At 41.7% G+C, this 17,767-nt stretch overlaps 1 protein-coding gene across 1 annotated transcript in view; it reads right to left on the reverse strand.

Annotated features, from left to right (window-relative positions):
* Window positions 1-3,106: 3,106 nt before the first annotated feature.
* The window catches only part of LOC5571444 (importin-7), a 42,546-nt gene continuing 27,885 nt past the window's right edge, over window positions 3,107-17,767 (reverse strand). The window contains exons 5-10 of the mRNA XM_021839786.1: window positions 5,190-5,366; window positions 4,982-5,118; window positions 4,591-4,915; window positions 4,290-4,449; window positions 4,078-4,221; window positions 3,107-3,955 (exon numbers count right to left, since the gene is read on the reverse strand). Coding sequence (XP_021695478.1) covers window positions 3,897-3,955; window positions 4,078-4,221; window positions 4,290-4,449; window positions 4,591-4,915; window positions 4,982-5,118; window positions 5,190-5,366 — 1,002 coding nt within the window. The 3' untranslated portion in view covers window positions 3,107-3,896. The remainder of the gene's footprint in view (window positions 3,956-4,077; window positions 4,222-4,289; window positions 4,450-4,590; window positions 4,916-4,981; window positions 5,119-5,189; window positions 5,367-17,767) is intronic.

Raw genomic sequence — 17,767 nt, forward strand, 5'->3', positions numbered from 1 at the left:
CCTCTCCAGACACTTTGCAATATGTACTGATGAAAAAATGTTTTCATTAGAATATTAAAAACCAGTAAAACATCACTATTCTGCAGTTTAGGTTTATGAAGCGTAGCTATCAATGACTATCGTTGATTTATCAATAAATTACAAAAATAGTAACTTTAGTGATCATTTCTTTGAAAAAAAGGTGAATTGTTGCAAATAGTGGCGTTTTAGCGACCAGAACAAAAAAAGTGACTCGCTACCGCCTCATAAGAACTGTGTCATAGTCAAACTATCCTAATCCAGAAACGGCTTAACCCTCTAATACCCAACCCCGCCTTTAGAACCTTGATTCATAACACGCATATAAGAAAAGTTTTGTATGACTTTTGAAACTTTTTTGTATTTCTGAAAATTGTTTGAAAAATTGTATTCTTATATAACCTACAAATGCCTGGGGTTCATTTAACGTGTAATATAAAAAGTCATACCTTTTATATTTTTCAACGATCAACCTACCACAAAAGAAGTGCTTGGTGGTATTGAAATAATTTCAAACCTGCTTTTCCGTTAATTACACGAAAAATAATGAAAATTCCAGAAAAAAATTAAAAATTTAATATTTTTAAAAGTATTGTATAAACTTGAATTTTCGTTATTGCCAAAAATCAGTAACTAGAAGAGGCTTCAAGAAAAAATGAAAAAGGACAGGGATGTTAAAAAATAAAAATTATAAAAATCAAAAACCAAAATTCATAAATTTGCGAATAAAAATAAATCATTGCCCAATACGTGTTTAGAACGATTTTAGATAACTAAAAATGATATTTAGATCGAATATAAAAATGTGGGTATTAGAGGGTTAATCGAAGATCAATTTTATAAATAATCCTAGAAATCCGCCAAACGGAACTTTTCATTAATCTGTCCAGGATTTTAGAAGATTTCTCAAGAAATAGGCCATGTATTTTTTTTCGCTAGGATTTTCATTAACAACTACGAATCTACTAGAAATTTTAAGCAGAATCATTCAAGGATCTTTTCTAGAATCCACTACAAACCTTATTAGCAATCTATGTATAACAATTTCAATGATCTTTCAGAAAAATATTTCAAGGAACTGGTCAATTATCGATTCGATTCCCGTTAGGGTTCCAGCAAAGATTTCATTAAAAATTTGCCATGAATTTGAATAGAAATCAAACAAAATTTTCGCCAAGAACCTTGACATGAATCACTAAATACCCTACTGCAAATGTTTAATAGATCTTAATTGGTCACTATCTTTCTACCAAACCACCAAAAGATAGTGATAGTGGGAAGACTAGTGCACCTTCTGGGAAAAATTTCGCCCATAGTGCTTGAAATAGGAAGAAACCGATAGTCTTACGTTTGAAATACACGTTTCCCGGGGTGTTCTTTAAATTCCCGGGTATTTCCCGTATTTTTCCCGGTCATTTGTAATTCCCGGGTTTTTCCCGGATTTCCCGGATGGATGGACACCCTGATATTTCAAGGATGTGTTATTCTACGCAAACATTCCTCTCTATAATAGCTTCCTTTTCTTCTAATACACCATCTTGATTGGACCATTATTTCTCAATTTTTCGACGGTGTTCGGTTTGAGTGCTGTCCGATACTGGGTGATCTTTCATATACAATTTCTATTTGCCTTGAATGCCATAAAAAAGATATGTTTATGTTTTCCTCAATCAGAAATATTCTCAATCAAAGTAGGCTCCCAAACGGAAAGAAATAGCAAGTTCCTTCATTCATTACGCATTTTTCAAACCACTAAAATCTCTACATTGCTGAAATATCAGAATTGAAATCGCTGGAGCCAGAAACCAGTTTTATTTGGACAACCCTATGTCCCCATAGGAAAAAAAACTCTAAATCGGTCAATTTGAGAACTACAAAAAACTTTGCGCATGCATACTATATTTTTTTCCAAAAGAGAAAGGGAGCTGGATCCTATTTTTAGCACTTTTTATTCACATCGGCGGTGGAGTTTTTTGAAAGCTACAGAGCACATATTTGGCCACAACATGCGTCGTACTGATGTGCTTCTTATTGCAAAGTTTCAGGAAATTCGGCAAAGAAAAAACCCCCATGCCAAAGTGAATCATGGAAGTGCCCAAGTGGTTCTGCACCCTACCGTTTCTATGAAAATGTTGACCACTCTAATTTTCAATAACACCGATGAAGACACTAGGACTAGACCAGTGAATCAATTGTCAACCAACACGCAGCAACAAAGACGTTGTCACCTCCTGTTCTTGTTGCAACAGTTTTAGTCCGGAACATGAGTTTATCATCACTTGAATAGAATATGAATAAGATCGATCACCACGTGCGCATCGATTTTATGGGTTCGCATTGCAATTTTCGAGAACTTTCTCCGTGGTGGTAAACATTGACAAATTATCAAACAGCATCCATAAAACAAATTTGGTTTTGTGTTTAAAATAACTTATTAATCGCGAGTTGAAAAGGTTGCAACAATGTTGCGCTCTGTGATTGTCATGACAATTTTGCTTTTAATTGTGTCCTTATCCGCAACAGTTGCGACAAACGGTTGTGAGTGAGCTTGCTTTGTTGTTTGTTTTTCGTCTATTTTAATGATAATTTGATTCACTGAACTAGACTGATTCGATGTAAGCCGCACTTCTATTAGCGATTTCGCATTTATAGGGGAGTCCAGTTAGCAACGCAATTTATAATATAAAAAAAACTTTGTAGAAGACCTTTTTCGTTCAAGAAATTTCACGCTGATTCCTTGTAGAATTTTGTCTACTGCGACTCACGTTTACTCTGACATTTCTTTCCATATTATTATACGAGGTAGACGAACGACAACTCGAACGTATCCCCGTCTATCGTGAGCCAGGCTTATTCTGCAATTCGGGTGAATCGAGACGGGTCGCTCTCACCTGGAGTGACGTGCGACGACAAATAGTACTCAAATGGGAGCGAGTCGACAAATTATCACCTCACCTTTCTTGCAGAATAATGCTGAAATTGTCCATGGCACTTACGACAACTATGCGAACATCGGCAGATTAGATGACTATTTTAATCTTGAATGAAGTGATATTCATGTTTACGGAAAGATAAGTAAAATGATTCGTTTGTTCATTGTGATTTGTATAATAAATTATAAAACAGATGCATTTATCGGATGTTTCATTGATGGTAATTTTGACAAATAATCGGAAATATAGTTGTTTTAGCATATTCAGTACTATAACTTTTTGAGAATACGTTCCCGGCTTGAATGATAAACAAAGGTTTTCCTAGTTGACGTGAACTTATGGAACTAATTGGGGGAACTTGGACTGCATGCGAGTTTGATCTATAAGTTTGCTTAAAAATGACATTCTTTTTTATCTGCTTTGCAAGCTTTTGCTGATGGTAATCCCTGATATATTTTGTTTGTTGTTTCCTAAGCGCAGCAATACGTGCACCGATTCTAGATATCATTTTGTTAGCTGTGTGTATGTGTTTTTCTCAATGCATGCATAAACAATAATATGAATATGTAATTAAAACACATGCGAACGGAACGCAAATGATTCCATCAATTGATCTCGTTTTTTTTGTCGATAACAGAAACAATCTCCCAACTTCAGCAACTTGGCTTTCTCGGTAGTTTGGATGGCCCGTTAACAGAACTACATCTTTACATGTGTGAAAGAACTATTTTTTTGTATTTGTTTTCCACTATTTCTACTACGAGACAAAAATACATTACTCTTAACGAGATACAAATTGATAGATTTTTTGATTAAGAAGTTTCGTTTTCCCTAGAGTTTCTTTATACAGGATTTTTTTTGCAATTTTCCTCGTTAAAATAGTCGTTCTTTGCTTTACCTCGCACTACACACACCATCAAGAGAGGTATTTATGGAAGGAGCTCATTACTGTTGGCCGCTAAAGTTGAACGAGCTTGGAATTTGATGTTGGGTAAATTGATATCCTGATGAAATTGAAAGGAATAAATTAGTTGAGTTTGTATTAACCTTTATTAACAAGATGGAATAACAATAGATGAGATGAGATTGAGACAATTCTTCAGATGCATTTTGCTTCAATAATTACCTCCAGCATTTTCAATCTCCTTGGAACGTTTAGCTGCTTTTTTCTGCTCAGCCAGCACGAGAATCTCCTGCAGTGCTTTGGCGTCCTCGGGTTTCAGATTCCTGGTAAGCATGCTGTACCAGTTTGGATCTACGTTGGGTAGATCTGTAAGAGGGGGAGAAAGCTGATTAGCATACCGATTCGTTTGATTCATCAGGATAATCGCGTCTTACTGGTCATCACTTCCTGGAATACCATGTATTCGTCCACATATGCTGGATTGTCTTCGTCATCCAGCGGCGTGCTAAAGCCTTCGAGAGCTGTTTCATCCATCTCGTCACCGGAATCATCGTCATCGTCGTCATCATCCTCATCGTCGGAATCGTTTCCATCCTGCAATTATCAAATCCATTGAAGCAGTGTTTCCCAAACATTTTTTGGCTTCCGCCCCCTTGAGGCCAATATTTCTTTGGAATTGCCCAATTGTACATATTGTCGCCCCCATGGACCTTTACTCAACACCGATAGTCTCACCTTAATCGTGGCCGTCAGCTCAAAGCCTTGCTCGGCTGCCTTGTCCTTGGCCATCTTGGCTATGCGCTCAAAGTAGGACGGACCCATTTCATCTACTTCGTCCTCGTCACTGGAGATGCCCTCTTCCAGGTCATCGTCGTCCTCTTCGCTTTCCTCTTCCTCCTCTTCAGCTGCACGGGCTGCGTAAGCCCGCTTCAGCCCGTCGAATATCAGAATCAGCGTGGGAATGATCTTATCGCCCAGTTCGCTCAACACCTGGGGTTTGCCGTCGCCGAGGGACATCAGTGTGCACAGGCCGATGACGCACAGTTTGCGGTCGTGAATTCTGCAGAATTAAAGTGATCGGATCGTGTAACGCTCAGTTGTTATCAAACAAGATATCCCAACTTACCCAAGGAAGCAATCCGAATCGTGAATCCACTGTTTGATAAAGTGCGACGCTATCGACTCGTTACTGGCGGGGAGAGGAATCTTCTCCAACACTGAGAGGAGCAGCTGCGGGTTGTAGTAGAGGGCGGCTATGACGACCTGCGAATGAAAAGCGACGGTTTAGAAATTGCCATCCCATCCAGAGTAGACCACTTGGTTTCTGATCTCACCTGTAAGCACATCGTCCGGAGCTCGGAGGTTTTCACCTCTCGCGTTAGCCTCGTCAGGACCAGCTCTACGAAGCTAGGAATGCACTCGTCGATTTGACCCTTGCACTGTAGGATGATCACTTCCAGAAGTTTGGCAGCACTGCACTCTGATTCCTCGGTAGCATTGCCGGTTAATATCTGTGGATGAGGAAACAAGATCGTTAAAATTTGGTAGAATGCGTTTGCAAGGTATGATTACATATGCGCAGATTGTGCAGCACAGAACTATGGATTGAAACAATAATTTATTTTTTTGTTCTACATGAAACCATCATTTGGTGGAAGCAACACAACGACGAACATCTGAATGATGCTGAAATGAATACTTTGGAATAGTCAGCAATAGCAACCAAAGGCCTTTCTATTTATTACACGGAATTGAAGCAAGGAGACACTCTCGAATTTACTGTTCAACATTGCACTTGAGGGTGCTATTAGGAGACCTGGCATATCCCACGGTTGGATATGCTCCTTGGCTTTCAGAAAGATATCGATCTTATAGGAATCGATCGCTGGTAGGTGGAGGAGGCCTTCGTGCCTCAGAAGAGAAAAACAGCGACGATAGGCCTTACCAAGCATTGCAGAATTCGCTCTCATTTGATTTGAGCCCCAAAGAGAAAAAAGCGCCTCAAAGCGAGAAAAATGGATTTTATCATCGCTCTATAAAATCAATTTTCTCGCTTCTTTACCGTTGGGGGTAGGTGTTTTACTTTACTGGCACGATAACCATTCCCCGAACTTCCGATAGCAATAATGTCCCCCAGGTTTGGACAGGGGTGTTATCATGCACCATGTCCATGGGGTTTTATCATCCCCCCGATTTGATGAAAGTTGTAGCAGTATACGATAAACAGTCTCTCATAATGTGATGCATATTATTCCGTGATATTATGATAGTTACAGGGAGCGATACGTGAGATTCTCTCAGTATTTATTTCCTGGGCCTGACCATTAATTCTACCAAAACGTAGTACATGGTTACAGGTAGAGATAGAGGTAGGCCTAGTGGCGTTAGTGCCGAATTAGTGTTTGATAGGAATGTGTTTGAAGTTGCTTAAGAGTTTGTGTACCTTGGAACACTTGTGACATGTGACAATAATGTTTCGCGAGAAGGGAAAAGACCAGCCTTAAGTTACGCTACTTGCAAACGGAAACAAAATTCGCACTGTATAAACCATTGATTCTTCCGGTGGCTCTCTACGAGCACGAAGCGTGGATGTTGAAAGAGGTAGACCGGAAACTAAACGCTCGGGGCACCTGCAGAAGTATCGCCCAGGACCGACGAAGATTGACAGGGTGTCTACTCGTTTGCCGAAATGAAATTCCCTGATATTTCTAGGTTTTTCCCAGGTTTTATAAATTGATTCCAGGTTCAAGAAATACTCTAATTTTATATGACCAAAACAAAATAATGACAATTTAAAAAAGTGTTTTAAAGTGTATTCACTCTTCTAGACATTATAAAACAATGTGCTAACAATAATAAAGCTTAATTCGAATATTCATGTGAATTGTATTTAATAATGATGGTGTTTTTTTCATTTTGTTTGTAAAACTTCCTTCTGTCATCGTGTTCAGAAAACGGATAATAAAGTTCCCGTTTAATCTAATCCGACCTGTATAACATATACAAATGTGGTAATTTAGGTAAATGATTAATTGATTGCATTTCATTCGAAAACTTTCAAGAGCTCTGAATGAATCATGCTTGTTAAAAAATAATTCGAAGTTGTTGAAATTCCAGATAACTTATCCGGAATCGGTTTTTCCGAAATTGAATATTTTCCAATAACTTTAGAAATTGTTCATGAAGCATGGTTGGTAGGGACTGAGTGTTTTGAAAATAGAAAATTCAGAAACCTCTTGCTTGAAAAATGAGACCTAACAGTAATCAAAAAACAAATTGAAACCTAACAGGAACCAGAAGAAAAGAGTTTGATTTGTTATGGAATCAGACCTGACATTTCTCTGAGAATATTTTTGTGTTTGAACTTCCTCGAGATATTACGACAAATAATAGTGTTTGTATTACTGATTTTTCAATGATTTTCTCAAGGAATTTCATCAGAAATAATCTCAGGTACTTGCCCAAAGATCCAGATATAACTCTGAAGATTTCTTCAAATTAGACAAATGGATAGATATTTTAATTTGAGAGATTTGATTTTTTCTCCAGGAGTTCATTTAGTAATTACTTCCCATAGAATCACTTCAAGAATTTTCCTAAGGTATTTCGCTAAAAATTTTATTTTGGATGTCTTAAATAACAACCTGAATTAAAAAAAAAATCACAGGAATTAACTCGAAGATTCCATCAGGAATTACTTCATATATAATTTCAGATATTTTTCAAGAAAATCTCTAGTCCTCAAGGTTTTTTCTTCGGTGATTTTTCCATCGGTTCCCTAGAACATCGTCCAAGGCTCCCGTTTTAAACATGACCAAGCTGAGAGTCGTGGATTCGAATCCCACCGGTCGAGGATCTTTTCGGGTTGGAAATTTTCTCGACTTCCCAGGGCATAGAGTATCTTCGTACCTGCCACACGCAGAGTTGACCAGACTCATTTCCCCGAAATTAGAATTGTGAAGCCATGAACTGTTCTAACTGTGCGTTGTATTCCTGAGATGGAGGGGGAGGTGGTTGGGCTTGAGTGTTGCACATGGGATCCGACAGTTTCGATCTCGGTGGGCCGCAATTCAAGTTTCGGTGAAATGATTCGCACTCACTCACTCACTCATTTCATTTCACCGAAACTTGAATTGTGGCTCTCTGGGATCAAAATTGATCGATCTTGTGTGCAGTACTCAAGCTTAACCATCTGCTTTTCTATTCAAGGAGGATAGAGTATGGTTGTAGTAGTTCGTGGCTTCGTAGTTCGGAAAATGTTATTTTTGGGGAAATGAGTCTGAACAACACTGGCCACACGATATACGCATGCAAAAATGGTCATTGGCACAGTAAGCTCTCAGTTAATAACTGTGGAAGTGCTCATAAGAACACTAAGCTGAGAAGCACGCTCTGTCCCAGTGGTGACGTAATGCCAGAAAGAAGATAGCTTCTAAGATTTCTTTGGAAATTACAGTAACAAGAAATCCAGGAAATTCTAGCATCAGTAACTCCTCCTGTAAAATTAAGAAATTTCGCAATGAAGTTTTCATAGATTTTGCCCAGCATTATTCCATAAGTTTTTCGTGACGAATTTCCAAAGCAAATATTAGAGTAACTCTAAAAAAACTTGTGTAAGTTTTTAAGTCATTCTTGATAAATAAGGATTTCTAGAGAAACTCTTGACAAAACTTAAGAGTAATTGCTAAAATTATTGAAAAAAAAAAACAGATCTATATTGAATCTCTGTGAAGCAACTCCTTGAAAAACGAAATCGCTAAGAAATTGGTAGGAATGATCGAAGGATTTCTTGGAAAAATAGTTGTACCGTAAACGTACCATATTTGACGCGGGTCCAAACTTGACGCATTTTCTAATTAATGTTATCATAAATTAATTCTAGATCAGACTAGCACTCAAAAATGTATTGCTTAATCTTTATTTACATGTTATTGAAGGATTCCAATCGAAAAAAGTTTATATTTGATTGATAATAGTTAAAAAATAAAATTTATTTGAAAATGCATCCGACAAGTGCGTCAATTTTTTCATTCCTTAGTGAATGTGCTAACTATTGTTGATCAATTTTCGTGAAATTATTGTGCTGTTTGACAGCAATATAATCAACAACAGTCAGTAATATTATTTTATTCATGAATTGACGTCGAAAGTTTTCTACTTTTAAGCTTTAAGACATATTGTTGTATGAAAATCTTGTGCGTCAAGTTAGGCACACAATGTTCCTAATTATTTGCTATTTTGTTCAGCATGTTTTGTTGAATCGAAAATAGGAAAATAAATATTTATGGTGCTTGCATTCAAAAAATCCGTCCACAGAACAATCCGAGGCTTTATGTAATCGGATGTAAAGGGTCATCCATAGATTACGTCACGTTTTTAGGAAGAGGAGGAGGTTCAAGGAAACGCAACGATTCATACAAAATATTCGCACTTTTCATAAAATAAATGTGGCCAAGGTTGAGAGGGGTTGAAAATTGTACAATTTATCGCGGTTTATGGACGTCCCCTAATGTTTCAAGGAAGCTTCAATAAATGCGTCAGGAGGTGAGGTGTAGCTTCAATGATTTGTTTCGTATAATTTATACAATAGGGGGTGTGTCCATGAGATACGTGTCACAAAAACATACCATTTTCTACAAAAACCCCGCCCATTCGCCCTACTTCACACTTTTTATATGGAGCCTTCAAAAAACTTGTATGATTCGTCACATCTTGCAGAACACCTCCTTCCCCCTAATAACATGACGTACTTAATGTATGACCCATATATGGTTCTCGATCTATTTCGAGGCCCATACTGCCGTTGGTTCTACGCATATTTGTCCCGCGGTCCATAAGGGTGACATAGAACATGGGACAAGTAGGCGTAGTTCACGTGTTATAAGTAACGAAGATTATCAAACGGCCATTTTTGGAACCGATTGTTTTCGTTCTAGTTTTTGACCAATTTGTCCTTATTTTAGCAACTACCTTCCCCGTTCCAGCGCAACATAGTTTTCAAATCTTTCCCTTGTTTAATATCACGACGAAGATACATTAAACTAAACAATAATGCTTAACTATGGATTGAACTCAATCGCCGGTTTTACTTTCTACACTAACTAAACACATAGCTAAAGTGACTACCGGATGACGTCATTCAAAACTTTTTCCAAAGGTTCTAACTTTTATGTCCTCTCTAAAACGCTTTCTTTCAATTAATTGAACTATTGAATACTGAAACTGTTGTATATTTTAAACTTTAGCAATTATTTGTAAGTGCGTCAAATAAGGAACATAATGCGTCAAATTAGGCACATTGAAGAATTGATGCGTCAATTAAGGAACCTAATGTGTTCCACAAAAAGTCAATCAAACATGAAGAAAAAATCGTTTAATATTTTTTTACTGATTTTTCCCTAATTCTATAATAGTTGAGCTAGCATAGATTCAAATTTCAACAAAATCGGATAGATTTAGACGATTTGACAAGTGTTTGAATTTAGAATTTTCTTAACCGCGTCAAATATGGTACGTCCACGGTAGTAGTAACTAATGTGGAATCTTTGATGAACTTTTGAGAATTCTATGGTATTTTTTTATTTGATTCATTGAGGAATGTTTGGGACAACTGTAATCCTTGGTTGAAATGCAGAGGAAATTCCAAAAATAAATAATAGAGTAACTGAACCACGAAACACAGGTCGAATATGAAATGTTCCTAATAGATTTACTGATTAATTACTCGAGGATTTTTTGTAACGATTCTTTGGAGTGAATGTGGACATAATGGCGTAGAAATTCTTAAAAAAAAAAACCTGATAGCTTATGAATCAACCTTTGCGGGCTTCTTGGACGATATTCTGTGGGAATCTTTGGAAGATCTGAATAGAGTTACAGCTGGAAAATTCGGTTGAAGAATTATTGAAAAAATATCTCGAGGAAGTCCTAGAATAGTCTTTGGAAAAAATTGAAGTAATCTCTAAGGAAATGACTGGAGGTAGTAACGTTGAATTGCTCGAGGATGTCCTGAATCAAATTCTTAAGCATCCTTTGAAAAATTGCTGGTAGAATTAGTAGAGGAATCTCTTGGAGAATTCCTGGAGAGAATCCTGCATTAGTCCCTGAAAGTATTCCAGATAAAATATCTATAGAAACACAAGGAAAATTCTTGGAACATTTTCTCTAGAAATATGTGAAGAATTTCTGAAAGAATTAGTTGAATCTTCTCGTAACAGGTTCTGAAAGTTTCTCGAGGCCTTATAGAATATTGCATCAGAATTCACTACAAACAAGATAGGGAAAAAAATCCTTTAGAGACCAAAATGCTTAAAATAGGGACCTTTCATCGTAAATAGAGACTTATTAGAGATTTTAATAAAAATAGAGACCAAGTCTCTGAAAAAAACCCTGCCCCAAGCCCTAGATATGTGAATTCAATACTGATCAAATATACCTGAAGATATTTGATGTTTAGATAAGGCGATAAAGTTCCATATCTGAAGAGATCCTCACTGAATAACTTAAGTAACGTTATGATAGCGGCGTAGCCGAAAGTAATGGTAATCTCTGGATTTTGACGCAAAAATCCTTTGAAGTTAACATATTCTACCATGAATTACTGCCTCAAAATATTTTTCCTGATTGTAATTCAAATTCCTTGAGAATTCTATGTTTCTTTCCAGGTTGAATAAAATTCCCTGATAATTCCAGGATTTCCAGGTTTTTCCAGGTAGTAGACACCCTGATTGAGCTCTACAATACGCCCGGCAATGGCGTAATGCTACGCTGTTCCCTCTTTACACGTGTCGCGGACTCCTCTGGTACCTCTTTGGTACCTTGACGATGAGCCCGATGGGCGTTATCCCGGCTATGATGCTATGATACCGTTCGGTATGCACTTGCTACTCTTAAGCACATGATCCTGAACGTGCTTTTCAACCGCTTTAGGTTTCTGCTCGTTCTAAGCGCTTTTGACCAAATTGGTTCCTGCACCGGTACCTTGAGGCGGTGAAGTGCGTATCGCTTCCCAGCTTGCGCTGTTGAACGCATTCATCACATCCAGAGCGACGACCGCGCAGTAACAGATGCCGCTCCTTTTATGCTTGATTGCCACATCAGCTGTCTGAACGACCGACTGGATAGCGTCCAGAGTAGATTTATCCTTCATGAATCCAAACTGGTTGTAAGGCAGGCCGTCCGCACCTTCCGTATACGGTGCTAGCCTGTTGAGAATCAACCTCTTCAATAACTTGCCCGTCGTATCTAGTAGACAGATAGGTCTATCCACCGACGGGTCACCTGGTGGTTTCCCCGCCTTTGGTAGTAGCACCAATTTCTGTCGCTTCCATACATCCGGGAAGATTTCTTGATCAATGCAGCGTTGCATCGTGGTTCTGAACATGTCTGGATCCGCGTTCACTGCCGCTTTTAAGGCAACATTCGGGATACCATCGGCCTTCTGCCAGCTCTTCATTCGCCACTTCTTCTTCTTCATCTGCCACATACGGCGCTGGGGGCCATGGGCTCATCGGATGGTGCGGGAAGAGTACATCGATTATCGATCGCAGCATCTCGGCCGACTTCTCTTGGGGCGCTATGGCACCTTTGGTCTTAGCTATTACCACTCTGTAGGCGTCACCCCATGGACTAGAATTGGCACTCTCGCATAGACTATCAAAGCATACCCGTTTTCGACTCTTGATTTCCTTTTTGAGAGCCAACTTTGCCTCTCTGAATACTGCACCGCGTTCTTCTCTTTGTGCTTCTGTGCGTGCGCGTTGCATTCTTTGTCTAGCCCGAAGGCAGATTGCTCGAAGATTTTCAATTGATTCGGACCACCAGTACACCGGCGGCCTTTTCATTCTAGGTGGGTCTTTTCTCGGCATGAAAGCATCACACGCTCGTGATATCACAGCATCTAGCTCTTCACCATTTTGGTCCAGAGTGTTCCGTTCGCGCATCAGGGCTTCAGTGAATACTTCGCCGTCGAAGCGCGCTGTTTTCCAACCTCGGGCTTGGGTCGAGTTACATTACGCTGCCTTCCGCCCGCCTGGTATTATACTATTGCGCCTGGTATTATGATGATCGCTATGATTATAACCGTCATCAACGCGCCAGTTCATGGTCCCTAAAAGGTTAGGACTACGAAACGACACGTCAATAATCGATTCTGCATCATTTCTGCGGGAGGTACTCACTGTACCCACATTTGCCAGCTCTACATTCAATGCGGCCAGGGATTCCAACAATAGCTGGCCTCTTTGGTTGGTCCAGCGGCTACCCCACTCCTCTGTCCATGCATTAAATTTACCAGCTATCACTACTGGCTGCCGATTAGCTAGTTCAGCTATCATCCTGTCGACCATGTAGGAAAATTCCTCAATCGACCACCTTGGGGGCGCGTAACAACTGCAATAGAACACGCCGCTGATTTTTGCTATAGCAAAACCGTCTCTTGAGATAGAGACTACTTCTTGGATTGGGTATCGTCCTGTCGTCCCTACAGCTGCTAGATGTTGAGACCTAGCCGCCACCCAGTTCCCGTGGCTGGTATGCGCTATGGGTCCGATAGTAACACCACGTCAGTCTTGGTTTCCGAGACTGATTGCCAAAGCAGCTGCTGGGCTGCATCACAGTGGTTTCAATTTAACTGTGTTACTTCCGTTTTCCCTGCTTTGATACTCCGCTTGTGCCCGGGCATTTGGGTCCACCCGTTAAGTGTCCGTTGTCTGCTCTGTCGACACATATTAGGCACTTAGCGACCTGCTTACAATAGCTTGCTTGCTTGCCTTCAGTGCCACATTTTCTGCACATCTTACTTCGCTCGAGACCATTGCAATTCCACGACTTATGGGCCTTCCCGAAACACTTGAAGCAAACTTCAGGAGGCTCTTGTATGCTCAGCCGGCAAACCAACCAGCCTACCTTGAGTATGCCCAAGTTCTTCGCTTTGTTGGCCTCTGCGACCGGCAGCCTGATCACCACCACCTGGGACCCTGCGGGCCCATTCGCTTGGCGTCCTTCTCTAAGACTAGGATCGTTTCATCATTCCTAGTCCGCCTCATGCTCTGCACATCTGCGCTTAATGGCGATAACTTCTCCGTGCTTCGCATCGAATTCAGAACCTCGACGTATTTCGCTCCCGCCCTCGTTTTAAAAAGGGCCTCCCCTAAATTCCTACGTTTAGCTGTTTTCGGTTTAGCATTCTCCTTGGGCTCCGTTTCTGGTTTTCTCCTTTCTTTCTTTTTTTTTCCGACTCGTATCCACGGATTGCTGTTGCCTTGCTTTGCCTGTGGTTCCCGTGGATGCACTGCCTGGTTCGGGCTATCCCGTGGCTTTTTTTCTTGGCTTTCATGGCCTTAGGCTTGGTGTTGGCCTCTCCATCGTTGCCATGTCCTCTTAATCGCGGAGCTTGGCTCGTGCCAGCTTTTGCACTCTCCTTTCCCCTAGCAACCATACGTCTTTTCGTCACGTATTCATCCTCGGAAGCTCCTCTCTTTCGCATCTTACTTTACTTATGGGTCCTGGGCACCCATTCTGGTGCATAGGGCCGACGTAAAATATTTCCATCCTGGGCGATTGACAGCTATCGCCTTGACCTGCGGTCAGGTCAAATTGTTGATTTCTTTTATTTCTTTGCTGAGGCAGCGCCGCCATGAACCTCTGGGTCTGTCTCTGCTGCGATGTCCTGCTGGATACCATTCCAGCGCTTGTTTATAGATTTCGTTTCCGTCCCGACGTAGAGTGTGGCCGACCCACCCCCACTTTCGTTGTCAAATTTCGGTTTTTATCGGTTGCTGGTGGCACCGACGATGGAGCTCAGCATTAGAGATCCAGTTATGTGGCCACCATGGCCGAATTATATACCGTAGGCATCGGTCGAAGGGGCCCAGATAGCCGTAGCGGTAAACGCGCAGCTATTCAGCAAGACCAAGCTGAGGGTCGTGGGTTCGAATCCCACCGGTCGAGGATCTTTTCGGGTTGGAAATTTTCTCGACTTCCCAGGGCATAGAGTATCTTCGTACCTGCCACACGATATACGCATGCAAAAATGGTCATTGGCACAGTAAGCTCTCAGTTAATAAATGTGGAAGTGCTCATAAGAACACTAAGCTGAGAAGCAGGCTCTGTCCCAGTGGGGACGTAATGCCAGAAAGAAGAAGTAGAAGGCATCGGTTGATGAACACCTGCAGCCGTTGAGTGTTCTCCGCTGATACACACTACCTTTCACTGGCGTATAACAGCACAGATTTGACATTGGAATTGAATATTCGAATTTTGGTGCGTTGACTAATTTGACTGTTCTTCCAAATATTTCTTAAGCTCGCAAAAGCAGCCCTCGCCTTCTTGATCCGTGCACCTATGTCGATCTTGGTACCGCCGTCAGACGCCAGTTGGCTACCAAGATATTGGAAGTTTTCGACGTTCTTCACTGTTTGCCCGGCTACTGTACATCCAACGATTTGGCCTTGTTGACGTTGATGTTGAGACCTGCCGCTGAGGAGCGTTCGGCAAGATCGTCTAGCTTACTCTGCATATCAGAGCGCCGTTGAGCTAGTATAGCAATATCATCAGCCAAATCGAGGTCATTTAAGTGCTCCATAGTAATAGGCTGCCACAGCAGCCCACGGTTTTATTCACGGTCAATGGCGCCTATCAGGATCTCGTCAATTACGATGAGGAACAGTAGCGGTGATAGTATACATCCTTGCCTCATTCCAGCTACAACCTGGATGGGTTCAGACAAGACCCCGTTGTGCAATACTCTGCACGTAAAGGCCTCGTACTGCGCTTCAATGAGGCAGATGATTTTCTCAGGAACACCCTTGCGTCTCAGGGCACCCCAATTATTTTCGTGATTGAGTCGGTCAAAAGCTTTTTCGTCGTCAATGAATACCATATATAGGGACTCTTGGAATTCGTTGACTTGCTCCAAGATGATAAGGAGTGTGACAATATGGTCCACACAGGACCGTCCTGCACGGAAACCCGCTTGTTGCCGACGGAGAGTCGCATCGATCTTCTCCTGGATCCGGTTTAAGATCACTTTGCATAGAACTTTGAGAACAATACATAGCAACATGATGCCCCGCCAATTATCGCATACAGTGAGGTCACCCTTTTTGGGTACCTTCACTAACACGCCTTGCATCCAGTCGGTCGGAAAAGTCGCGGTGTCCCAGATATTGCGGAATAGTTGATGCAACAGTTGAGCGGATATTGCGGGGACTGCTTTGAGCATCTCGTCTGATATGCGATCGACCCCAGGGGCTTTGTTAGATTTCATACTTTGGATGGCTGTTTATATCTCATGCAGTGATGAAGCTTCGGTGTTAACGCGACTAATACGCCGAACCCTAGGCGGATCATGCTGAGGTGTTGGTGGCCTGGTTGATGCTTTGAAAAGTTGTTCGAAGTGCTCAAACCAGCGTTTTAGCTGGTCAGTGGGGTCGGTTAACAGCTGTCCAGTCGTGTCTTTCACGGGCATCGTCGTATTCATCTTTGCCCCGCTAAGGCGTCGTGAGATATCGTAGAGAAGACGAATGTCGCCGGTTGCTGCGGCTTTCTCAAGGGAGTCCGCCCACGCTCGTTTGTCCCGCTTACATGAGCGCTTAACTTTCCCCTTTCTAGAGCCGAGTATCGTTGACGGGAAAGTGCCTTGGCTCCTCTGGTTTTCGCCCGCTCCATCGCGGCTTTGGCTTCTCTCCGCTCATCTAACTTCCTCCAGGTTTCATCGGTAATCCACTGTTTTCTCCGAGTGCGTAGCTCACCCAAGTTATTTTCGCTGGTAGTGATGAAGGCATTTTTGATGGCGGTCCATTGCTCTTCTACGCTGCCACCTTCCGAAATATTAGCAGCACGAGTCTCCAGTTCCGCCGAAGGACCTCCTTTTCACTGTGGCATATTCCAGTCGGCGTGTGTTAAATCGACGTCCGACTCTTTCCTCCTGTCGACGAATCCGCGCAATGCGGAGACGCACCTCGTCAATGAGAAGGTGATGGTCGGATGCGATGTCAGCGCTACGTTTATTCCACACATCAAGAAGGCTCCGTTTCCACTTTCGGCTGATACAGATGTGGTCAATTTGATTTTCGGTAAAGCCGTCACGGGAGATCCACGTGACCTTGTGAACCGCACGATGGGGGAAGAGCGATCCCCCGATCACCATGTCGTTATTGCCACAAAACTCTGCAAACAGCTCTCCGTTTTCGCTCATTTCTCCGAGACCATGGCGTCCCATGACGGACTCTTTCGCATCACGTATCGAATAATACCATCAGATATATTCACGTTGCCTGTGAAGGAAAACACTTCAGTCTGACACGACTTAGTGTCTCTTTTGCCCTCTACCTTGCCAAGTTGTGCCTTGGCTTTCTCGTAGTCCTGCTTTGCTGTTAGGACTGATTCTCGCAATTTCAGTAAACTCGTTTTCAAGTCTTTGCTGATATTGCTTTTGCTCTTTAACAAACTCGATGATGACATCGAGTTGCTCAGCAGCTACCTGCATTTTCGGGAGGTACTCCCTATTCCGATCCATGGCCTCGATTAGTCACAGGCCATCGGTCACCCCACATGTTGCATTGGAGCGGCCAGTGCCTGCCGTCGTCACAGTATCTAGGCTTTTGCCCATACTGTTCTCGCTTAAGTCGATATTTTGGTTGCCTCCTTAGCCGGTCACTGATGGGTCCAGAAACCTCTCCTTCACATTCCGCTAGTTGTTTGTTTTGGTCTCTTATGGGTCCCCCTAAGAGCCGCTATCGTTCTGCGCTGGAATAGTCACCTTTATGATCCCATGGAGGCAGGGAGGCCATACTAGAGTTGACATAGTCCTTTATGAGGTACTTTGTCCAGAGCCGGATCGGCGAAAGTCAGGTAATGGTATCTCAGCCTACTCCCGCCCAGTTGGAACAACTAGGCGACGGATTTGGAA

Source organism: Aedes aegypti, chromosome 2, assembly GCF_002204515.2.
Source record: "Aedes aegypti strain LVP_AGWG chromosome 2, AaegL5.0 Primary Assembly, whole genome shotgun sequence".
Taxonomy (NCBI): domain Eukaryota; kingdom Metazoa; phylum Arthropoda; class Insecta; order Diptera; family Culicidae; genus Aedes; species Aedes aegypti.